General features: G+C 52.5%; 1 protein-coding gene across 1 annotated transcript in view; it reads right to left on the reverse strand.

The window, feature by feature from the left end:
* Positions 1 to 10,467: 10,467 nt before the first annotated feature.
* The window catches only part of GALNT16 (polypeptide N-acetylgalactosaminyltransferase 16), an 85,204-nt gene continuing 70,470 nt past the window's right edge, over positions 10,468 to 25,201 (reverse strand). The window contains exons 10-15 of the mRNA XM_081087609.1: positions 21,531 to 21,657; positions 20,572 to 20,664; positions 19,112 to 19,195; positions 14,922 to 15,063; positions 14,029 to 14,157; positions 10,468 to 12,664 (exon numbers count right to left, since the gene is read on the reverse strand). Coding sequence (XP_080943735.1) covers positions 12,521 to 12,664; positions 14,029 to 14,157; positions 14,922 to 15,063; positions 19,112 to 19,195; positions 20,572 to 20,664; positions 21,531 to 21,657 — 719 coding nt within the window. The 3' untranslated portion in view covers positions 10,468 to 12,520. The remainder of the gene's footprint in view (positions 12,665 to 14,028; positions 14,158 to 14,921; positions 15,064 to 19,111; positions 19,196 to 20,571; positions 20,665 to 21,530; positions 21,658 to 25,201) is intronic.

The raw sequence follows: 25,201 nt of genomic DNA on the forward strand, positions 1-25,201 counted from the left end.
GTACCTGGGTGGTGGGTATTAATCTGTCCTTTTTGATATGCTTGAAGTTTTCATAATGGTAATGCACGTATGACCTGTCTGGACTGCAGCACAGCTGTTGTGCTGAAGCCAACATGATCGTTTGGGAGGCTGGCGATGAGCGCTTGTCCCTTACTCCTCTTAGTGCTTTGCCGTTATTTACAGCATCTCAGGTTCACCACTCCATTCCACCCGGATACTCTGCCCAGCTCCCTCCCCACCACCTAAGCTCAGAAGAGAGAATGAAGCATTCTCAAAGCAGCGCATATTTGGGTCACACAAATCTTTGCTCTGGACTATCTGGCTTCTCAGGCAGGAGGCACTTACGGGAGCTGAGCTAGTTGCAGTGAGTGAGGCTGGGATTCTGCGAGCCTGGAGCAGCAGGGCAGTGTGGAGCCGCTGAGGCTGCATTTCTGACACGTGCTAATGAGCGTCGCCCAGGGATGTAAACAGGCACTTCAAGCTAAATTCTGGTGGAACTGAAACCTCTGCTTAACCATCTCCCTAGACGGCTTCTGACTGGACATGGAATGCCGAAATAAAAGGGGCATTTCCCACTTCTAACAGCTTCATAACGCCGGTTTTTAAAAAGCTGCCATCTATACCCAGCCTCCGTGTGGGCATCCCCAAAGGAGAAAAGCAAATGTGTTTTCTGAATACCCAATTTCAAGCTTCTCAATTCATCTCCATAATCTCCCCTAGTCTGGCTGGGAAGTAAGCTGTCATGTAGGGACCCTCGAGAGCTGTGCTGGGAGTCAGGAGGATTCATTAGGCTGACACTGACAGCTGATCTCGTCAGACTAACTTCAGGCTGTTCCTAATCAAGGACCGCCAGTCCCTGAGGCGGTTGTGATCATTGCTTACTTGCAAATTTAGGTCTTTAGCGGGTAAAGAGGCTTTGGTCGCACAGTTAGTTATGTGGTCAGAGCCAAGGAGGCCAAGGACAGGGATGAGTTAACTCCTCTGTTCCCTGAGACCAGCCACTAGACTTGAAAGCACATTCCAGTCATTCAAAACAGAGCTCATTACCCCAAATGATGGACTCTTGCCCAATGACTCCATCCAAAGCAGCTCTTCCTGTCTCAAATAGGGCTGCCAGCCAGGCAGCCAGTAAGGTTGTATGTCTCCCTCTTTTGGTCAGCAAGTCTTGCTTTTACTTTTGTCTTCCTGCCTTCATTCATTCATTTCATCATTCATTTCCACAAATACCTACTGATCACTTTGTTATGTGCCAGGCACAATTTTAACCTCTGCGGCTGCAATGGTGACTAAGACAGTCCCACATGATCCCTGCCTTCAGTTCCTATATGCTCGCCCGTTGGGCCCTCATCGCCATTCCCAGGGCCCGAGCTCAGGCCCTGACCGGTTAATTCTCACCTGAATTACTGCAATAGTTTCCTAATTGACTTGGCTGCCTCAGGGCGAGACTCTGGATCCATTAGCTGGTTGTCATTCTCTTGTTAAAAATGACAGAAACCCACCTTGAATTAGCTAAGGCAAATAGTTTATTGACTCCTGTAACCAAACTATAGGAATGCCCAGAGCACAGGTTAAACCAGGGACAAATGGAATCCCAAAGTGTGGGCAGTCAGGAAAGCCTACCATTTCTGGTCTCTGCTTCCCTTTAAGCCAGTGGTTCTCAACCTTGGCTGAACATTATAATCACCTGGGAATCTTTTTAAAATCCTGATTTCTGGGCCTCATCCTCCGGAAATTCTGTTTCTTTGTTATGGGGTGAGGCCACAACATTAGTAACAAAGAAACAGAATTTCTGGAGGATGTGGCCCAGGAATCAGGATTTTAAAAAGATTCCCAGGTGATTCTAATGTGCAGCCAAGGTTGAGAACCACTGCTTTAAGTGTTGGCTTCATTCTTCCCAGGGACCAGCTTCTTCCACTTAGTGAGAAACAAGCTTCCCCATTTTAGAGAGATGCCTTCCCGCTAGCAGAGCTCACAAATCCTGGTAGAAGTGCCCTTGTGTTTTCCCATCCCTTCAGAACACATGCTCCTCAGGGCCAGGGACCTTGTATGTATTGCCTACTGCTATATCCCCTGTGCCTAGAGCACTGCTTGGTATGTAGGAGGAGATGAATATTTATTGCATTGGTTCATTCAGTCAGTTAGCAGTTTTTTAATGTCTTCATGTGGCAGACCCAATGCCAGGTACCCAGATAAAATGGACACTGAGAATCCCAATGCAGGCAGCTTCATGGGCCTGCAATCCATGCAGTTGTACAGGGCCCTGTACTATCATCATTTTTTAAATTCTTAATAGTTTATGAATTAGGTGACCCATAATTTCATCTTGTACCAAACCCCACGAAGTACATAGCCAACCCTATCCTGACAATAACTCCAGAAACCTCCTTAGCACATTCAGATTTGAAAACAGTTTATGGACAAGTCAGTAGCCCTTGTTCATTACTGTTAATAATTTAACACACTGCCTTATATATATTAAAGCTATGTAAAGAGAAAGTGGTTTACAGAGATAGTATAGTTTAGAAATATAATTCTGGGACAGGCCCTCCGCAGTCCCCAGATCTGTCTCTTCAGTGTTTGGACAGAACAGAACCTGGGACACTCCTTCTTCTAGCCTCCTACCGCCCTCCAACCTCTTTTCCAGTCACCATCGTCAGAACCAGCTCGGCCATCCTTGGCCTCCAATATCAGCCAACACCATTTTTTGAGTTCAACTCCTCATTGCTGACCAACCATGAGCTCCCAAATTCATCAGAATTATTCCACTGACGTGGAGGCTGCCATCAACCGCCTGGTCAACCTGCACCTGCGGGCCTCCGACACCTACCTCTCTCTGGGCCGAGGGTCCCGAGCCTCTTTTTGAAGATGCAAAACCAGTGCGGCCACCACACCCTCTTCTAGGCCGTGCTGAAGCCTTCCCAAGGTGAGCAGGGTAAGACCCAGGACACCAGGGGAGCCGCCGTGGTCACGGGGAGGAACCTGACCAGGCCCTTTTGGAGCTGCAGGCCCCCCTCTCAGTGACCTCCTGGAGAACCACTTCCTGGGTGAGGAGGTGAAACTCATCAAGAAGATGGGTGACACCTGACTCACCTCCACAGGCTGGCCGGCCCCAGGCTGGGCTGGGCCATATCCCTTGGAAAGGATGATTAGCAGCCTTTGGAGCCCAGAGGCCTTTGAGGGGCCCCTCTGCATCCCCCTGGTGTCTGCCTGAGCGCCTCCCCAAAACCACTAGGCAGCCTTTTAATCACCCTGGAGGGCTCTCCCATGCCTTGGATCAAATGGAAACAATATAGCTTTTTGCAGAAAAAAGATAAAAAGAATGTAATTCCAAGAGCCACAGAGTTAGCTTCAGAATTAATCAAAGTAATACTGTACTTAAAACACTTAGGTCAGCCCTGACCGGTTTGGCTCAGTGGATAGAGCATCAGCCTGTGGATTCAAGGGTCCCAGGTTCGATTCCGGTCAAGGGCATGTACCTTGGTTGTGGGCACATCCCTGGTGGGGAGTGTGCAGGAGGCAGCTGACTGATGTTTCTCTCTCATTGATGTTTCTAACTCTCTATCCCTCTCCCTTCCTCTCTGTAAAAAATCAATAAAATATATTTAAAAAAAAACACACAAAACCCACTTAGATCAGGTTCTGGGTGTGCCCAGCTACTTCCTTCTCTGCTCTCCCTTCTTTGGCTCCTTCCACTCTCCTGTAGACACTCCTGGGGTGGAAAATCTGCGTCAACATTAGTGGCTGCTGAAAAGAATATTGAGAAAAACCAAGGAATTATAGCCTTCAGGGAAGCAATAATATTTTACTTAAAAATTGCTTGAGCTGAAGACTTTGTAGATGATTGCAATTTGTATGCAAATAAACTATATCCTGAGCAGAGACATGGCCCTGGGCGAAAACTTCAGGAAGACCAGGGCTTGGACCTCAGAAAAGCCTTCATCAGTTTCTCTTTGCTGCCAGTTCAAACTAAAGCCATAGACAATCCCAGTGCTGCAGTTTTCACTGCCTTAGCCTAAATTCAACGAATTCATTAGTATGTAAGCAGTTTTCTCACATGGTAGATGCATCCCCGCCTGTATTTGCTGCATCATCTCTGCTGTGATGTTTTTGTTTTCGCATTTGTTGTCTAATCAGGCACTGACTTGGCATTAACTTGCAAATGCTGGGTCTCCTGTGCCTGAGGAAAAAGAATAGTCACTGGTCAAACCTCACCTGATTCCTGGAAAACCCAGATCAGCGGACAGGCTTGAAGAGAGGCTGAGAACAAACTGCCATGCATCCCTGTGTCCCAAGACCAGACTCTCAGTCAGAACTGAGGGAGAACAGCAGTTTTAATTTACACAGCCACTCACTCCCCACTCATTACTGCGTACCTACCATGCACTGGGCACTGTACTGGCTGATGTGGACCATGCAGTGAGCAATCTAAGGGAGTATAGGAAAGTGCAGTCCAGTCCAGTCCAGCCTTGATTTGAGGTAAAGGGGGGAAGTATGGATACCCAGGGAACCCCTAGGAAGGCCCCTCCCCCAGTGGCTAGAGTTGGAGACGGAATCTCAGGGAAGCTTGAGATTGTTGTTCTTGCCCATGAATTACATCCATTTGTCCAACTCTCAACTTCATGCCCAACAGGACTCCTCTGTCTGCAAAGTTAACAAGCCTGATGTGCACCTATCTTGAACACATGCCCACTTTGGGAGTCCTGGGGCCCTGGGCTGGAGTCATGAGCCAGAGAGGCTCTTTTTCCTCATACAGAGCTACACTCTTCATTCATTCATTCATTCATTCATTCATTCATTCACAAATACTTGTTGACCACATCCTCTGTGCCAAGCTCTGGGGCTCCATCTGCAAACAAGGCAAATACCTACTCAGAGTCTGGACATTCCTTTGGCACCATGTCCCCTTTTCTTTACTCCAGCCCATTCCCAAATGTCGCCTCCTCCAAATCCCACAACATCCCTAAGGAGTAGGTAGTATTATCCCTGTTTTACCGGCGAGGGTCCTGAGGTCCAGAGAGGTAAAGTAACTTGCCACACGTCGCCCAGCTGGTAAGAGAAACATCCAGGCTTCCACCCCAGGTTTGGCTCCACTAAGCACCTCAGGTCCCTCAGGCTGACAAAGCCACAGGGGCAGGTAGGCCTGCCAAAGGGGAGTCCACCCGAACAAGCACAAAACTAGCATCTGAGGAGAAATGATGCCGAACAGAGAACCTGAAGGCCAGGGAGACGTTTGTGAGAGCAGGTTCCTGGCTGGGATGTGGGAGAAAGCAAGCATGGGAGCCCCGCAGCCTCGGCCTGTGGGCGGGATCGTGCAGGGGTGTCACCCTCCAGAGCTCCGGAAGAGACACCTGGCGCCAGGCAGCTCATCTGTCGCTGTCCTGTTCGCATCCTGACTTCTGGCTCTGGGACTGTCAGCCTATTTCTCCTGTGGTAGAGCCAACCCTGGTCCACTCTGCCTCAGGTTTCTGAGAATCGCTTGTAGGCAGTTAGACAGACAGGAGCAGAGCAAGAACAAGGACGGGTCAGGCACAGAAGGTCACCAGGGTGGGAAGCCCCAGGTGCCCGGCAAGGGGCAATCAATTGTAGGTGGGGCCTCGCCCCAGGGTGACGTTTCCTCCCCTAGCATATCGTTGGTCCTCCTGACCTTCCTGTCCTGGGGATAACATCCAGGCCTCAGTTGTATTTTGGCTCCAGGCCCAGATTAGCAGCAAAACCTGCCAGCTGCATTGAATAATGACCGTGCAGGCCAATCAGTGGAGACCACAACCCTGAATGCACACCTGGAAAACTGCTGAATATTTTATGGAGATCTTTCCCTGGGACCTCCCCTAAAATCTCCATCTTCAAAACCCTTGGGACTGAGGCCCCTGGTTGTTCTCTCTCCAGGGAGTCTTATCCTCCCCCCATCCTCCTCCCTCTCCCTCTCCTCTTCCCCTCCCCGCCCCAGGCACTTTACCATTACCTTCCTCACTCTAAACTCCAAAGGCCCTTCTTTTACCTCCATAATTTGTTTCCTAAGCCCATTTCTTCTAGGAATTACTTTTTCTACCTCTGTGATTTACCAAATAAATGCTTCTTACAGTTTAGGTCTTGGCTCTGAATTCTTCCCTAGACAGAAACCTAGTACTGAGGCTTGTGAACCCAGGTTTGGACTGACCCCCACCTGTCAGACACATGGTGCTGTTCCTACAACAAAAGGATGTGTAGGGGTGCAGGGGGACAAGCCTTGGGCTCCCGAGTGAGAAGGAGGGCTTTGCCTGGGACCCCATTTCCTTAAGTGCAAGATGGGAAAATAATACAAGTGTCAGAGTTGGAATGAGGATCCTGGGCCAGAATTCATGATTTTACATCCAGTTTCTACCCCTTACTAGCCTGGTAATCTTGGGCAGGTGTGTAAACCTCTCTGGGTTTTAATTCCCTAGTTTGTAAATGGGGTGACAATGAAAATACCTACCTGGTAGAGTTGTAAGGATTGAAGAAACTAACGGGTGGGCAAACTTTTGACTTGAGGGCCGCAATGGGTTCTTAAACTGGACTGGAGGGCCAGAACAAAAGCATGGATGGAGTGTTTGTGTGAACTAATATAAATTCAAAGTAAACATCATTACATTAAAGGGTATGGTCTTTTTTTTGTTTTATTCATTTTAAACGGGCCGGCCCGCGGGCCGTAGTTTGCCCACGGCTAAGCTAGAATGTGTGCACCTCAGTCACTGGCGGGGAAGTGATAGGGCTGGCTGTGAGTGTCCTCGGTTGGATGACCTATAGAAGAGCCTTAGCCACATAACCCCCGGGAATGTGTGCCCATCCCGAGCGCTGCGAGGCGCACCACTGATCCCTTGAGTAATGACTCTTCTGGGGCGGAAGCTTTTCTATAATGAAGTCAGCCGTATGTGGCTGGTGTTGGGAAGAAACTCATCAATCACACAAAGCAAGGTTGGCACGTGGCATCTGGCCCAGCCTCATGCGCACTGTCCTCCTCCCTGGAAATCCATCACAGCCCAGAGCATGGAGGCAGCCTGGCTAGCAGAGGCATGGCCTGCAGCACACAGCGTCTGCTCTGAGCCTTCTGTGCCAGGGGTGACCCATGCCCTCCTGTCAGGGGACCAGGACTCATCTCAGTCACCAAACCTGTGGTTCTCAAACCAGTGTGTGCCAGAATCCCCCAGGGGACTCTTCAAACTCGGATGGCTGAGTCCCACTCCCCGAGTTTCTGATTCAATTGGTCTGGGTGGGGCCCAAGAGTTTGCATTTTTACTAAGTTCCCAGGTGATACTGCTGGTCTGTGGGACCACAGTTCGAGAACCACTGACCTATACTTCCATGGGACTGAGCATAAACCTTGCTATTTGTCCTTGGGCAAGTTTCTTCTCCTTCATTAAGTGGGCATACCAGACCCTACCTCGGGGGAGGTGTTAGAGACTGAATGAGAGAATGCACATGGTACCAAGTTCTGGGTGCCCAGGAAATGCTCAATCCGTGTCAGCCCTTAGCATCCCCAATGCATGGTTGTTGAGGGCTTAGAGAAAAGTGGAATTGTGAAGATACCAAGCTTTTAAGAAGTGAGAGGAGCCCAGCCAGTGTGGTTCAATGGTTGAGCATCAACCTAGAAATCAGGAGGTTATGGTTGGATTCCCAGTCAGGACACATGCCCAGGTTGTGGGCTTGATCCCCAGTAGGGGGTGTGCAGGAGGCAGCCGATCAATGATTCTCTCTCATCATTGATGTTTCTCTCTCTCCCTCTCCCTTCCCCCCTCCCTTCCTCTCTAATATCAATTTTTTAAAAATTTTAAAAAAAGAAGTGAGAGGAAAAAAAATGAACAAATATAAACTAAGTGCTTTCTGAATGTAATGCACTAATTGCTAAGTGCTTTATCACACACACACACACACACACACACACACACACACACATACACATACACACCCCAAATCCCAGCTAGAATCTTTTATTTCGTTCATTCGGCAAGCCAACAATTACTGGAAGTCTGAGAACTACGCTCTGTGCTGTGGCTGTGGAAAGTATAGGGTGTCCCAAAATTCACGCACGATTTGAATTTTGCGTGAGCATTAACAACAACAACAAAAAATAAAAGCCTAATTTTAATTGAGTAGGATCAAAACCCACGAGAATGTTGTAAACATCTTGACCACGCCCTTACTTTGCCTCGTGGAATCTGGCTATAAAATAAAGACACGGCTTGCAGTCCGTGGCGCTGTTGCTAGCTCTCCACCAGAGAGGACAGCTTCCCACCCATACACAGCTTTTTTCTCTTGCCTGTCTTTTCTCCATCCTTCACAGCCCCCTCTCAGGGTCACTGAACCTGAGCTGGTGTGGCACCTAAGGCGCCCTGGGGCTGAGTATGCCATGGCTGTGCTCCTCATCTCCCGCCGGCCATGGGTTTGACATGCTTGAGCTAGAGGGTCTAGGCCAGTCATGGCGAACCTTTTGAGCTCCACGTGTCAGCATTTTGGAAAACCCCAACTTAACTTTGGTGCCATGTCACATATAGAAATTTTTTGATATTTGCAACCATAGTAAAACAAAGACTTATATATATATATTTTTAAATATATCTTTATTGATTTCAGAGAGGAAGGGAGAAGGAGAGATAGAAACATCAATGATGAGAGAGAATCATTGATTGGTTGCCTCCTGCACGCCCCTCACCGGGGAACGAGCCCGCAACCCAGGCATGTGCCCTCGGCCGAAATCGAACCCGGGACCCTTCAGTCCGCAGGCTGACGCTCTATCCACTGAGCCAAGCCAGCTAGGGCTAACTTATATTTTTGATATTTATTTTATATATTTAAATGCCATTTAACAAAGAAAAATCAACCAAAAAAATGAGTTCGTGTGTCACCTCTGACACGCGTGTCATAGGTTCGCCATCACTGCCCTAGACCCTCCCGGTTCTGCCTCAAGGTCTTTGCTAAGAGCCTGGCAGCGAAGACCTCTTAAGATGAGAGAAGCTGCCTGGGTCCCCTCCCTTCTGGAGGAAACTGACTCAGAGCATCTTAGGGGACACAGAAATACCAGATGCTTAGAATATAGTCAGGAACGAAGCTGTGGACGTTATGAAGTCCAGCCTTTCCCTTCCAGGTTTCCTGTCCTGTTCACCTGGTGGGAGAGGACCACACCCCATTCAGTGCTGGAAGACAATCCGCAGGCCTGCCAATGGGGAGCCTGAGGGGCCAGAGAAGAGTCTTTGTGAAAACAGCCAAGTCTCAGAGGCCCAGGGATGGAGGGAGCACTCCCTGCTGGACAAACCGGAGGCTGGCCTCAGAGTGTCCCTCCTGCCCTCCCCACCCCAGGTGCTCTGGGAGCCTTGCTCTTCTATCCTGTCGGGTTCTGCTAGGCCTGTTGTTACCGGCCAGCCAGGGGGCGTTTGCTGAGTCCTCCGGGAGCTGGCTAAAGGCTAACAGCCTTCGTTTGCAGGAAAAAGAAGGGGAGCGGGTGGGAGAGAAAATGGGCCTTAGAGAGGTGCGTTTGGAGAAGGCAAGAGCGTGCCTCTGGCGAAGCAGGACCAGAGCCCTGCAAGGTGGGAGTGAAACAGATGGAAGTGGAAAGCTGGCCCAGCCTGGCCGGGAGGGAGGCCCACGAAGGCGGTGGGCAGCGGGCTATGCTCCTCGAAAGGATGGACGATGGACAGACTGCAGCCAGAGTCCTGCAGTAAATTGCCACCTTTGCTCGGCTGAGCCCAAGCTGGGCTCTGCAGCCATGCTGTGTGCTGGAACTTGGCACCAGCCAGCGCTCTGCTCCAGGCCCTCAGGCCTGGGGGGTCATCAGTTCTGGGGAACCCAGATGAGCAGCCCTGAGCCAAGGAGGGGACAGGGACGAAAATGGCCGCATCCAGGAGAGGGTGAGTCTCCCACTACAGTTCACACGTGCACCCAAGTGTTTATTTCTACCTGGGCAAGTTCAGCTTCTGATCACACAAATGGCAGGGCTTTCTATTGGTTTCCATGGAAACATCAGGCAGAGCATCTGCTGCCTGATCAAACAAGGCTAGGCTGGTAGGAGTCTTTCCGCAATTATTTTACTGTTTCTATCCAGGAAATGGTCCCACCTGCCTTCTTACCACTGCCTTCTTGTGTGGCGGGGGCAAAGGGCAGTTCAGAGCGGCTGGGGCTGGCGCTCAGGGAAGGAAAGGGCTGGCAAAAGGCAGCATTTGGAGAAGCCCCTTGGGTACCCACCCATTCAAAGCCCCAAGCAGTGTCTCTCAGTGAGGTCCCAGGAGCCTGGCTCTGGTCCCAGCCTGCCCCACCAGCAGGGCCACCTGCCGGCTCCACCCAGAACAGCCTGTCATCCAGGAGGCCCTGGGGTACCACAGGCAGGTAGGCCGAGGAGCAAGCTCTCAGGTGCAGGAGGGGGTGAGCCTTGAATAGAGGCCCCAGCTTCACTCCGAGGCAGGGGAGGGTGGCTCGGAGGGGCTGGACTCTGGAGTCAGAAAGGCACTGGTGCACGTGTCGGTGTGAGAAGTGGTTTTATTCCAGGCGTGTGTTTCATAAAGACGAGGTCCTCAAGGACAGTGAGTGGCACATGCTTTGGTCAAGAAGAGGAAAAGCAAAAACAGAACAGGGCTGAGGCCCACAGATGGTGGCTGACAAGTGCCGAGCCTGGGCTGGCAGGGAAAGAGGGGCCTTTCTGAGCCGCTCTGAGCTGCAGTCCTCTTACATCCAAGAGAAGCCCCCACTCCCTGGCCCCAGAGGTCCACACTGCCCGCCGGGGTGAGCACGCACCACGGAGATGGTGGTGGCCGAAACACCACAGCAGAGGATGGGAGAGGCGCGGCCCCCACGCTGTGACCATGGGGTGCACGCTGGGGCACAGGAACACTGCCGAGTGGATGCCAGTGAGAGCCAGGAGGTGAGGAAACCATTGAGAGTCCTCCGGGTGGGTCCTGCCCCAAGGGCTGCATGGAGGGAGTAGGCGACAGCAGCTCAGGCGCACAAGGGAGAGAGATGGGCATGGCAGGTGAGGCGCATGGCAGCTCCAGTCCAGCGCCCTTTAGGGGTCAAGGGCCTCTGTAAGAAGCTGGGGAAGCCCATGGACGCGCTCCTCGGGAAACTGCGTCTATGCACACACATGCACGATTTGGGGGACAATTTCAGGAGATTCCTAGGCCCTCTGGAACCCATGAGCTCCCAATGCTGGCCTCAGGCTGGTTTGCTTTGGGAGGGTGACACCAGGGTCCTGGCACCACCAGTCTTTTGTCCAAGATCACACTGCCTGAGCCAGTGAGGTGGGAGAAGAGGAGCACGGGGAATAACAGAAGTGGTTCCGAGACCAGGCCAGGGGTGGGGGCAAGGCCCAGTGGCTGTGAGAAATACCGGGGACCTCGCTACACAATCGGGAGTCACCAGCCAGCCTTCCGCCCACTGCAGTGACTGACCTTCTGGGGCCTCCCTCCTGAGGTGCGTGGGGGGGGGGGGGTGTGTGAGGGGAGCATGAGGCTGGGCCTGGATGACTTTCTCCCTAATGACGTAGGGAGCGCTGATGCTCCAGACAGAGGTCCCATTCTTACGGGCCCCCCATTCCATCATGCTCTGTTTACAAAGGCAACGGCTTTGGAGAAGGCAGCGTCGCTGCAAATGCGGACGGGGCAGCTCAGTGGTGCATGGCAGGGTGGCTGCCTGTCCTTACGGGGTCTTCGTGGTGGGCCCAGACGAGGGGCACAGGGCGCCAGCAGGTCAGTAAGGCCCAGGGGGCGACGTCTTGTCCTGACACATGACCAAACAGAAGTGGGATCTGTGTAATACACAGTGTCCCAAGGCTGCCCCTGAAGATGGCCCGGCAGCCTCTTCCTAAGAAGTGGGGACCGGAGCACAGGACGGAGGCAGGCACAGTGCCCGGGGGCTGGTGCGGCCTGGGAGGTTGGGTGCCCGGGAAGAGACCCACTCTTTGGGTGCTGTGCCGCTTTCCTGTCCACGTCCTTCCGCAAATCACCCATCCTCTGCTCCCGACCCCATCCCTCCCACACCCAGCCCAGCACCTGCCTGGGACAGGCCACTGAGCTACTCACTTCCCTCTGGTTCTCCACCCACACTGCAGGCTGCCCCTCTCCTCCCAGCCTCAGTTTCTCCATCCATGCCACCTACATCCTCTCCCATGATCCCACAAACAGGGCCTGTGACACAATGGGGACCCTAGGCGGGCTTCTGTCCTTGATCTACCCAGACAACGACGGGAGGGCACCCAACCCACTGCCCAGGCGCCCAGGAAGGAGAAGGGAGGGGACAAAGATGTGAGGGCACCTGCCCAGTCTCTACCCAGTAGCGGTCCAGCATCCTGGCCTTCTTCTCTCCCGGGGTGAGGGCAGGTCGACAGCCTGGGCATCGAGGCACACCCCCTGCCCGCCCTGTGCAAGCTCTGGAGAATGGTGTCTCATGGCAGGGGTGTTTGCTGATGGTTCCGGCAGAAATGTGAGGAGATGGGAACGGCCCGCTTTACACTCCCCCACCCTAACCCCTTCCAGTCCCAAAGTCTCATGCAGAAGGTACAGGAGGCCCCGGGCTGCCGTCATGTGTGTGGCTGCGGCAACAGCTGCCACTGCTGGGCGGGGGCGTCAGCCTGGCACTTGCTGGTCACCAGCTGGGTGGGCTGGGCCTCCAGGCAGAGGCCGCTGACCGAATGCTGGATGAAAGAGGCTTTTCTCCTCCATCTCTGGGGGGAGAAGCAGGGGAGGCGGAGAAGGAGAAAACAGTGATTAACAGTGAGAACAGTGCTCACACCTTCATTGCACATGCATATGCCCAGGACACCCCTGCTCCCTGTTTAAACAGCCTGTGTGTCCCTTTCATAAGAGGCCCCCTCCGCACACAAGCTTTGAGCCGAGCCTCCCAATGCACGCTTGTTCTGTAGTTTGGCACGAAGTCAGTGTCTGGATCAGAGGCGCATGGGCTGAATCTAACCCAGAGATGTATTTTGTTTGGCCTGCACAGCGTTAATTTAAAAGTTGGCTTAGTTGCCACAGAAGAATCTGCATTTCCAGCTTCCCTTCATGGCTGCCTGGGGCTGAGGGAGCTGCTCGGCTGTAACTGGACCGTGACCTCAGTTCACCTGAGCCCCGCCCCGGCTTCCCCACTGCTCCCTGGGGACACTTGAGCTGGAGTTCCTGGACCAGGTGAATCTTTGACTCCTTCGGACGAGATTTCTTCTTCCTGCAGCTCTAAGCCTCGCCTTGGCCTATGACTGTGCAGCCGGGACCTACACCCCATTCGTGGGAACTGGCAGCCATCTCCGCAGAGAGGAAGAGTGAGGCCAGGGGGATGGAGGGGGCCCCCGAGTCCCCCAAGAATCATGGAGGGCCTCCGGGGTCAGTGCCTTCCCCTCCTGGGGCCTCCTCTTCCCCAGGCTTGACAAGGGGAAGGAGAGCTGTTCCCGTAGAACATTTTGGAAGTGCCTGGATGGAGGACGAAGTGTGGCTGGCAGGACAAGTTGGAAGTCACTCTGCCTCTGTGTCCCCAGTCAGCCAGCAGTCAAGAAATACTTACTGAGCATCGACTATGCGCTGGGCTAGGACTGTGGGCGAGGCATCACACTTACCCGGGTTTCACTCCGAGCTCCACCCCATCCCAGCTGTGTGAGCTAACACCGATCTCTCCAAGTTAGGGAGCCTCGGTCTTGTCCCCTAAAAATGGGTAGTGCTAGAGCCTTCGTCGGGGGTTGCTGGGAGGATTAGATGGGATGATCCATGTAGAACTCCTAGCAGAGCTCTCAGTAAAAGCGAACCTTTATTTTGGCTGTGGGGTTGTCAGAGGCCAGGGACGGTGCTGCCAGAGTCTGCCCTCATTCAGCTCCCAGCGGGCAGGGCAGACAGTTAACAAATACTTGCCTGAAGAACTTCCTCATGAGTAAGATCATGGATTTGACTCGGATAATGACTGAGGCCTGCACAGGTCCTCATTCCGGAGGGTTTATTGGAGTCTATGTCTCAGCCTGAGGTTCCCCTGCAAGGGGCTGCCACCCCCACTGCCTGTCTCCCTGCACATGCTGGTCATCCTGAGCCCAGGGACGAGGAGGCTTACCTGTTTGCCTTCTCTCGGGTTGCACGTCTGTAGTCCCACCGGGGACCCAGGGGAGATGGAGGCGGAGGTGGAGGTGGCGGTCAGGCACTTCCCCTGCTGCTGGATGAGGTGGTCACTGAACAGCCATGCCTGCAAGACAGGGATCAGGAAGGCTGAGTCAGAAGCACAGCGATGGAGCCCTAGCTGGTTTGGCTCGGTGGGGATAGAGCATCGGCCTGTGGACTGAAGGGTCCCGGGTTCAATTCTGGTCAGGGGCGCATGCCTCTCCCTCTCCCTTCCTCTCTGAAATCAATAAAAAAATATAGTTTTAAAAAAGTACAGCGATGGATGGGCAGGTTGGTTATGTGATATAGCAAATATACTGTATATTGTGGTAGAGTTTTCTAAAAGGGGTGGGTGTATGGGTATTCACTGTACAATTCTCTTAACTTTTCTATATGTTTGAAATTTTTCATAATAAAATAGGAGGGGAGCCTTGCTGGAGCTGGCCAGAGGGCCATGGAGAACGACAGGGCATGGGAACAGGGCAGCCATGACAGGGGCTCCGTGACCTGCTCTGGTTTTGACCTGGGTGCATCGGCATTCGTATTTTGCACACATGCCCTGCTCCCGCCATAAAAGCTGACCACAGCTGCGTCCCAGGAGAGAACTGGGCGCTGTTTGGGCAGCATTTCTCCCTCTGTAAGGGTACAGTGGGCGGGGCACAGAGGGCAACTGTGTCACAGGCTGGAAAGGAGAGGCGAACGTGGCAGGAGCAGACAGACGCAAGGAGCAGAGTGGGAGGACGGCTGGCAGGGTCCCTGGGAAAGTGGGTTTGTGGAGGGTGTAGGCAGAGAGGATGAGCATGAGCGGAGGAAACCCCCTCCCCCCACTCTGGGTCCTAAGCAACTTACCTGGGGTGCTGGCGGGTTCTTGGCAGACCCCCTGCAGGTCCCCACTCCAAGCAGGAAGTTACCAGCTGTGTCCTGGCCCTGGGATTCCAGGCAATTAACTCCTTGCTTAATGATGCTGGGGAGCACTTCCTTCACTGGGACCCTGAGAAAAGGCAGGGCCAGGCTTGTTTCCTGCCCTCCTCAGGGCTTGCCCACGCTTGCCCAGAGGGCAGCCCCTGAGCTCCTGGGGCATGGAGGTGTCAGGGGAATGGGGCACTGGGCGGGGGACAGACCTAGCTGGCAAGGAGGGGAGAAGGGGGAGAAGGGAGCAGGGATTTCTCGGGGAAGACAGGCCTGGGCCCCATTGGGTTCTGGGTAGCGCCAGGAGCCCAGGGACTGCCTGGAGGCTAGATCTGGGAGGACCCTGGGGGAGAGAGCTTAGGCCAGAAACCCAGGACTCCCCAGTCCAGAAAGAGGAGAACCGGGGAGGAGGGGACCTGAATGAGGGCTCAGTAAGCAATCTCAGAACAACAGGGAAGGGGCACTTTAAAGAGGCCAATCCTATATAATAAAATCCTATGCACACTGACTACCAGGGGGCAGATATTCAATTCAGGAGCTTCCCCCTGGTGGTCAGTGCCAGGTTCAAGGCTGGCGAGCACAGTGGCAGTGGCTGGAGCCTCTTTTGCCTCCATAGCAGTGATAAGGACCCCTCAGGGGATGTCCACCTGCAAGAGGGTGCAGGCCGGGCTGAGGGACACCCCCCCCCCAGTGCACAAATGTTGTGCACCAGGCCTCTAGTGTAAAATAAACAAAACAAATATGAAAATGTGTTCAATCTCACTAACCAACCTTAAAGAAGTACAGACTGGACAGCACTGTTTGATGACCACATCAGTATGTACATGTGTATTTATATACATATAAAATATAGTATATACATATGTAATAATACATGCAAATATATATATACTTAATATCAATGCCCAGTGTTGGCACTAGCTGTGCGATTGGATCATCTCATACTCTACCGGCGAAAGCACAAACTAGCCTAACTGTTCTGGAAGGCAATGTGTCATTACTGTTATGTATCAAAGGCCTTACAAATGTGCACACCTTTGTCCTGGCCGGTTCTTCAGTGGTTAGAGCATCGGCCTGTGGACTGAAGGGTCTCAGGTTTGATTATGGTCAAGGGCACACACCTTGATTGCAGGCTCAGTCCCTGGTGCCAGTTGGGGCATGTGTGGGAGGCAACCAATCAATGTGTCTCTCATATCGATGTTTCTCTCTGTCTCTCCCCCTCCCTTCCAATCTCTCTCTAAAAAAAAAATCAATGGAAAAGCAATCCTCTGGTGAGGATTAACAACAAAAATGTGCACACCTTTGACCTCATCATCCCCACTTCAGGAAACTGAATATCCTACGGCAATAATCGTAGATGTGTGCAGAGATTTAGTTTAAAAGACATTCATCAGTGCTCGCTTCAGCAGCACATATACTAAAACTGGGACGATATTCATCAGAGTGGCTGAGTACATGAAAACATTGAAAACCTGCAGATATCCAACAATAGAGGGTGGGCAAAGAAAACGGATTCATCTGCAAGATGGAAAACCCTTTAGCTATTAAAAATGACTGTGAAGGAATATCTGCTAATGTGGGCAACTGTTAAGTAATACAGGCATTTCAAAATACTGTATCATTAAAACACTTTATATGCACAGCAAAAACATGCATACACACACACACACACACACACACTGACATGAGACACAGCGTCTTACCCTGTGGGCAGTAAACCTAAGAAGGTGCCGGCCCAGCAGAAGCAGGTTTGTATACGTGGGTTTAAGAGGTTATACACGATCTTGGATTCTGGACCCATGTGGGTGATGGGGAACCAGGGGGGCTTAGAGTCTGGCCACGTGCCTAACCTTATCTGCCTCCTGTCACCTTGGTCAGGAAGAGAACTTGGGCAGGGACAGGGGGGACAGCAGAGCACTCTGGCATTCTTCGATGCAGACATCCTCCTATAGGGTCTCGGCCAAACCAGGTCTCCTTTCCTCAGCGTTTCTCTCCCGCACCCCTGGCAGCCGTGTGGGCAGCTACTAGAATCCCCTTTGGAAGGAAGTTGGTATCCTTAGGGCCAACTGATCTCCTTTCTAAGCCCTGGCCTCTCCCCCTGAGAACTGGGGCATGAGCAGTGGACTGGGGAGAACTCATCCGGATATGAATGAGGTGTGTGTTTTCTACCTTAACAGCAATAAATCATTTTTTACTTTCACGCAGTGACAGAACAAACAGAGGCTGACTTATGCTCCTCATTTAACACAGCTGGTTTCATCCACTGGCTTGCCTTGGGATCGATCCGTCCAGGTTTCTGACAGCTATAAAACACTTCTTCCTCTTGGTCCTCGGGGGATGACGTGAGACACTCTGTGGGGGGACTGGGGTGTGGACTGGAAGGACACCTTCGATCCCCCCTCTCCCAACTCCTCCCCAGGCTCCCCAGCTCCCACCAAGGCCTGGAGTCCATGGCTCCATCACATGCGGTGTGAACGCCAACAGAATGTAAAGAAATGGCTTTTCCCTCAGAAATGACACGTCTGAATGAAACCATCCCCTCAAAAGCGGTCACTTGAGGAAGTTGTTTATTATACTTTTACAAATGCATGTTCTTCCCTTCACAGCTATCATCCAGGGAGCTTGGCGTTATCCCAGTTGCCAACTCTGTTCTGAGGATGCTGCCATTGCTCAAATGATTTTGGAATTCCTTAGAAACTGCTCCCAGTGTCCATTTACTTCTGTGACTTGTTTCAGTCTTGTCACACTGTATTTGGGGCCCAGGATGATCTTATCTGGGTTAATCTAGCTTATTCACTAGTCTTGCCTCTAATGTAACTATGGCTGTTTTTCAAAAATCAAATCTTCCCTTCATAGATATGCAAGCTCTGGGGGGGGGGGGGGTGTGTTCTGGAAAGCTGCCCCGGCATCTTCAGGAGAAAGCCTCACAGTGGGTAACCCGCTTCCCAAGCTGACAGCTATGGAAGGAAGAATGCTAATTTCTAGGTTATTATTGAGGCTTATTGACTATGCAATTCATTCCATCAAAAATATTTATTGAGAGCCCATTCTGTGACAGACACTGTTCCAGGGGCTGGAGATAAAGCAGTGGAGGAAACAGATAGACACCTCTACCGTGGAGCTTACAGTCACGTGTGGGGAGAGGACCACAGAATTACCTGGCCAGGTGTGTGCCAGGTAATGGTGAGGGGACAGAGGAAAACGAAGCAGGAGTGCTGGGGACGGGTGTTCAGGGGAGGTATTCCTGAGAAAGGGACATTTGAGCAAGACCTGAAGGAGGTGAGAAAATGTGGATGCAGCCAAGACACTCAAAAGGATTTTGAAATAAGAAAGAAAGTATGGCTGTAGCCCGGCCAGCATGGCTCAGTGGTTGAGTGTTGACCTATGAACCAGGAGGTTACAGTTTGATTCTTGGTCAGGGCACATGCCCGGGTATGGGCTCGATCCCCAATGGGGGGCGTGCAGGAGGCAACTGATCAATGATTCTCTGTCATCATGGATGTTTCTATCTCTCCCTCTTCTCTCTGAAATCAATAAAGATATATTTACAAATAAATAAAAATATTTTTAAAAAGTGGCTCACGCCATTTTCAGGTTGCTTCCAAATTTGCTAGAGCAAGCATTTCCCCATGCCTTTCCAGTCTTTACAATTCTACTGGTAAGGGATGCATGATATTTGTCTAAGATTGATGAATCATGATTCACAGGAACCCAGCCCTCATTGTTGGTTGCTTCTTGATTTCTCCCCCGCAGCAGAGAAGCCTATAGTGAATGTGTACTTGTCAATAGTTTTTTGTGATTTTTTTTTGCTTCAGTTGCTTCATGTCCTTAGAATAAACTCCCAGGAGGGAGAGAACAGAGTGAAAGGGCATGCGGATTTCTGTGGCCTTTGCTACATAATGCAGTGTTGTTTGCCTAAAGAGACAATGTCTGCTTCTGGCTCTAAGACCCAGTCTGTTAACTCCTGGTAACATCCTTCCAGTTCCCCCTCAGCCTTCACATGAAGATAAACACGGACAGCTAGAAAAGCCAGCCGGAGAGCCTGGGATGGGGAGACTCGGGGTCGGGGGGGTCCCCCAAACTGCCGGCCCCCACCCAGGCCAGATGCACAGGCTGATGGCAGCACTCACGTGAGCTCTGGGTAGACGTTCTCCAAGTACCAGCGGAAGGACTTGCAGTTCATCTTCTTCCTCTGCTCGATCCTCGAGGCCACACTGCAGGAGGAGGCCAGGCTCAGGCTTGGGCCAGTGGGCACGGGAGGAAGCCCCAGGGAGGACTGGCCGGGCTCCCTCCTTAGGGGCCAGGCCAGGAGGCTGGGTCTCAGCCGGCCCTCCAGCCTCTGCCACCTGCCTCAGGTCATTCTCTGACTGTTGACTTCACCCAGGTCTCCTGGCCACTCCTCATTTCTCTCCTCAAATTCCTGCTCACCTTTTAAGATCAGCCCAGCCTGCAGGGGGCCCAGCTTCAGGCTCCTCACTCCTGGAGCCCTCAGTCAGCGTCACACATACCCTCAGCACAGGCTCTTACCCCCACAGAGAGCAGAGCCCTAATGAACTCGAGTTTCCCTTCTGTGCACAACAAGAGGAACAGGCGGTAGAGGTCTCGCGGGAATCCTAGCCAATCAGACCGTCTAAGGTGTTGGTGGGCACACAGGTTGGTTTCCTCACCTTCCTCAGCGACACTGACCATCACGGCCACTGACATGCCCCTCACCACCTCTCTGAGCTTCAGTTTCTTCTCCAGTAAACTGAAGCCGTAACCAGCCACCTCAGGAGGTTTTGGTGAGAATCAAATAAATGAAGGGATGTAAGTGCTTAGCACAGGGTAGATCCTCATAAAGGCTAGCTCCCACTAAAAGAAGTAGTCCGTGATAAAACTCTTTTTTTAAGAGATAGCTACAAGTAAATAGAGGGAAGAAGATTCATTGATGATCACTAGTAATTCATTCTGACCAAAGCCTTAAATAAGAAATAGATGCATCTTACATTACGATCCAGTTTCCCTATATGCAAACACACAGACGCGTATAACTGAAATAACTGAAATATCGCAAAACACAACACCACCCTCACTGCCATAGCCTGTTATTTTCTATTCTGTTCTGTACTGATCTCCAGTGTTCTCAGTCCCTCTCGTTTTTTTAAGACAATGCTAGTGACAACCCACTAAATTGATTTCATAACCAATCTGCATGTTGGAAATGCTTAACCAGACTGTAGTCATAACAGCCGGAGACAGTAAAATAGGCTAACAGCTCTCAATCATATTGGGAACAACAGGGGGTGGAGACAAAACCGAAGTGTTTTCTGCAGACAGTTCATCCCTAAGCGCTCCCACAGATGTCCCTCTTCCTGCAGGCGGCTTGTGCACAGACACTTTCCACAAACAGCCCTCTCTGCTTATTCCCGCCCCCCCCCCCCCCCCCCACGGACTGCATCCTCTTCAAGGAACAGTGTCTTGTCTCTGCATTGCACACGGAGCAGGGGCTCCATTACTAAGCACACTGAGTGCCTACACGCTGTACTCTGCTCTGGCTAAAGCTGTGCTAACCTGGGCGGAGGGAGGCAAACAGGGCTGGGGGAGGGCCCACCTGCCGAAGGCCTTCCCGATGGCCGAGGGCCGGGCCTCGTAGTAATATTGCTTGTATTCGTCCATCCACACCTCTGCAGTGCGCTTGGTATTCCTAAAGGAGAGGAAGGAGCAAAAGAAGGTCACCCAGGTGGCGACAGAGGTAGGGTTAGGACCAAGATCAGCTCTGTGCATTGATGAGACCATGGGATGGTGAAAATCTCAGGAGAGGATGCAGAACAACACTGATTGGGATGGTATAAATGAGCATAATCTTTTTGGAGAACAATCTCTCAATATCCACCAACTTATGTATACTCTTTGATGCTTCACTCCCAGGAATCTATTCTACTGACAGACCTGCATGTGGGCAAGAAGGACATGTACAAGAATATTTGTTTAATAAACATTGGCAACCACCTAAAGGCCCATCGGTGGAGGAGGATGAACTACTTCTGCATGACGGAGTACTGGGCCACCTTGGAAAACAATGCCACGCTTGATAAGCACTGATGGGGAAGGATGTCTGTAATTCAGTGGTGAGTGGCAGGACAGCGTGCTGCATAAAATCACAGAGCAGGGTCCATTTACATAAAAACACAAGCCCACGGTGTACATGCGTGTGTCTCTCTCTCTCTCTCTCTCTCTCTCTCTCTCTCTCTCTCTCTCTCCATGAATTGTAATGTGAAAATGTATGAAAAGGCCTGTGGCTAGGGATATGGATGGGCAGACGCTGACCAAGTCAGAGTCAGGACATGGCGTCCGTGCCATGTGAGTGGGGGCAGTTCCCAGTCGGTCATTTGGCTGGTTTTCCAAGACCCTCAAGGACAAAGATAGTCAAGGCAACAGCCCAACTTCATCCTTCCACCCTGAAAGTACCTGGGAGGGGAGGTGGGGGAACCAAGGCCCAGAGAGTGGGTGGCTGCCAAAGTCATTGACAGGACTGGCTCCCAGCTCAGAGCTCTTGGTTCTGTGACCTACCTGATGTAGGTGAGGGCGTTGCCCTCGGGGAAGTTGTAGGGATGCCGTTTCCTGAAGACGTGGCCCACCCGGCTGCAGGGCACGATCTCCAAGCTCCCTCCGCACATCCACACCCTGAAGGAGAGCTCTGCGGGAGAGGGGAGGGGAGAGGGAGCGTCAGGAGGGGAAGGAGTCCGTGGGCAAGTCCCTCTGAGTGAAGATGGGGAGGGGCTGGCCTCCCTTCCCCTTGTGTCTCACTGGAGGCACCTGCTGGGGCGGAGCTCCTGGGCTGTTCACATAGGTGCACTCACTCCTGACCTCACCACCCGCCTGTGCACACACACCCTCCCTACATAGCCCCCCAATACACACACCCTCCACACACACACCCCCCACACATATCCATCCCCCCACACCCTCCACACACACCCCCACACACATATCCATCCCCCCACACCCTCCACACACACCCCCCCACACACACCCCACACATACTACACATACACCCCCTCCACATATCCATCCCCCCACACCCTCCACACCCCCCCCACACACACCCCACACACACCCCCTCCACATATCCATCCCCCACACCCTCCACACCCCCCCTACACACACACCCCACACACTACACATACACCCCCTCCACACACCCCCCCCATACCACACACACACACACATACCCACACACACCCCCTCCACACATATCCATCCCCCCACACCCTCCACACACACACCCCACACACAATCCCTCTACAAAAACACCCTCCACACACATCACACACACACCCCTCCACACATATCCATCCCCCCACACCCTCCACACACACCCCACACACACACCCCCCACACACACACCCCCCACACACCCCCTCCACACATATCCATCCCCCCACACCCTCCACACCCCCCACACACACACCCCCCACACACCCCCTCCACACATATCCATCCCCCCACACCCTCCACACCCCCCCCACACACACCCCACACACACTACACATACACCCCCTCCAAAAAATCACCCTCTACACACATCACACACACATACTCTCCACACACACCACACACATCATACACAGACATCTTACCCACACACCCTCCACACACTCTGGGCTCTGGGGGAGCAGGGGGAAAGCTTTGAAGGAACACAAGACCACAAGTAGAAGGAAAAGTGAATCAAACGGCAGCATCACTTCCAGCCTCTGTCCAGAGAGCCCCCGCAGACACAGCCACATCTGCTCATCGGCCTGTCTGGGCACCTGCGAGGTTGGAAGACCAGCCACCCACTAAGCCGGCTGGCTGCCCCCACTCCCTCCTGCCCGGGGTTTCCACGCACAGGCTGCGGGCCCCCTTCCTGTGGGCGTGGTGGTGAGCTGAGCGAGCTTTGCACATGAGGAGAACCCAGTCTGTCAGGTGAAGGAAGTACAATGGAGAAAAGGAGGCCTGGGGGGTGGGAGCGGCGAGCGGCCCGGGGTGGGGCGACAATTGTAAGTAGGCTGCTTAGGGAAGTTTAACTAGGCTGTCCCTGAAGGGGACGTTCGCACTAAGGCCTGAAGGAGGTGAGGACGAGTCCTGCGGCTCCCAGGGGAGGGGCATGCCGGCAGAGGGAGAAGCAAGGGCCAAGACCTGGAGGGACGAGCATGGCCGGCAAGGTCGAGGCTCAGCAAGGAGGCCGGCGGCGGGAGCGGAGTGAGGTCGGAGTGAGGTCGGGCAGAGCCGATGGTGTGTTTGCCGGGGAAAGGCAGGCGTCAGGATTTGGGTTTTGCTCTGAGTGATGCAGGGGCCCCGGCAGGGCCTTGAGCAGTGGAGTGACAAGATCTGACTGCGCTTTGAAAGGATCCCAAATCTAACTCCCAAGGATTTCATATCCCCACGCCGCCCCCAAAACACACACACTCACACACTCACACACTCAAGGCGGACTCTGGCTCCTGAGTGTGGCTCTCCCAAGGCACACAGGAATGAGCCTGAGGTTGGGCAGCTCCCTTTCTTCAACAAAGAAACAAAATGAAAGGCCCCAACCACCAGCAGCAGGAGTCTCCCAGCTCAAAACTATGGCTAGCCAGAAATTCCTTTGAATTTCTTCTAAGAAACAAAACCGGCTCCAGAACCCTCCCCGTTCACCTTTCAAGTCTCCCCACCACTGAGCCCTTGCCTCAGGCAGAGTGTGAAGTTAGCTATTAGATCATTCCCTTGTTTCTCTGTCAGACCCCAGCCTTAAAAAAAAAAAAGAAAGAAAGAAAGAAAAGAAGAAAGGCCTCTGGACGCAGGAGTGACCCTTTGACCCTTGTTTCTCAGTCTGTAAGTCTTTACAGGAAACTGGCTTCACTTAGGCCTACCATGTGAAAGGAGGTCAGGATGCAAGGTTCACTGCACCCCAGGCCCTAAGTTACTCCTGGTTTTGGGTTGGGATTGGGCCTGGATTTTTGTTGTTGTTTTAACAATTTCTTATTGATTTCAGAGAGAAAGGGAGAGGGAGAGAGAAACATCAATGATGAGAGAGAATCATTGATCGGCTGCCTCCTGCACACCCCCCACTGGGATCAGAGCCTGAAACCCGGGCATGTGCCCTGACCTGAATCGAACCTCCTGGCCATGAGGAGCCACGCTGACCGGGTGGGATCAGGCCTGTTTTAAGCCCCACTGCTCATCTGTTTCCTGATCAGGGAGAGAGAAGAAAGACCTGCACCTCACGTCTCAGAAACACAGACTGATTGATCACACCTCCCGGCACTGAGGAGGCTCTGGGCTGGGTGTGCCACACACCTGTGAGACATGGAGTTTCCTGACTGAAATATGGAAGGCAGCGTCCACCTCAGTTTCCTCACCTGTGAAATGGGTGAGATACCACCAGCCCTATTTACTTCGGAAGAAGCCCTGGGTAGGATGGAAAAGAAAGCAGTGAGAAAAAGCGCTTCCCAGGACCAGGTCCCTGTACTAGAAAGAGCAAGAACAGGCCTCTGATTTACAACCTCAAAGTACCTGCCCTGCTTCTTGGACACCTGTAGGATCCCTTGGCGCCTTCTCCACCTGCTCCTAGTCCGGGAGGCTGCCTGTGTGGGCTGCACCACTGGGCTTCCTATCTGCGGGGCTCAGGTTCAGCCAGCAGAGGCACCAGCAGGAGATCAGAAGGGGGAGAATGAGGTTGGGTGTCCTCCCCTGACCTGGGAGCTGTGGGCTGGCTACAGGTGCCCCAAGACCACAATCGCTGTTGGAGGGCGCTCCTCCCCATCTTTCAGACCTGGGGGTGGTGACCCCTCAGGGGCAGTCCCCAGCCTTGCCCAATACCAAGCTGCTCCTGTGGTTCTCTCTCTGGCCCACACTATCCTTTAATAACCCCCTTAAATCATCCACGTCGGGCGTTCCACCTTTCTCTGGCCTTTATCTAACCCGAGCCTCACCAGCAACCCTGGGAATTCCCTGGTTCTTCCCTTTCCTTCTGGGGTTAGAGTTCCTACAGCCGCAGAAGTAGTGATAATGGCTGTCAGCACTGTGACATGCATTTATTTATTTTAAACATTTGTACTGATTTGAGAGAGAGAGAGAGAGAGAGAGAGAAACATAGATGAGAGAAACATCAATCGGCTGCCTCCTGCATGCTCCCTCCTGGGGATCGAGCCTGCAATCCAGGCATGTGCCCTGACTGGGAATGGAACCAGCGGCCTCTCAGGGCATGGGACACTCAACCA

Source organism: Myotis nattereri (genome assembly GCF_964212035.1).
Source record: "Myotis nattereri genome assembly, chromosome: 1".
NCBI classification, from domain to species: domain Eukaryota; kingdom Metazoa; phylum Chordata; class Mammalia; order Chiroptera; family Vespertilionidae; genus Myotis; species Myotis nattereri.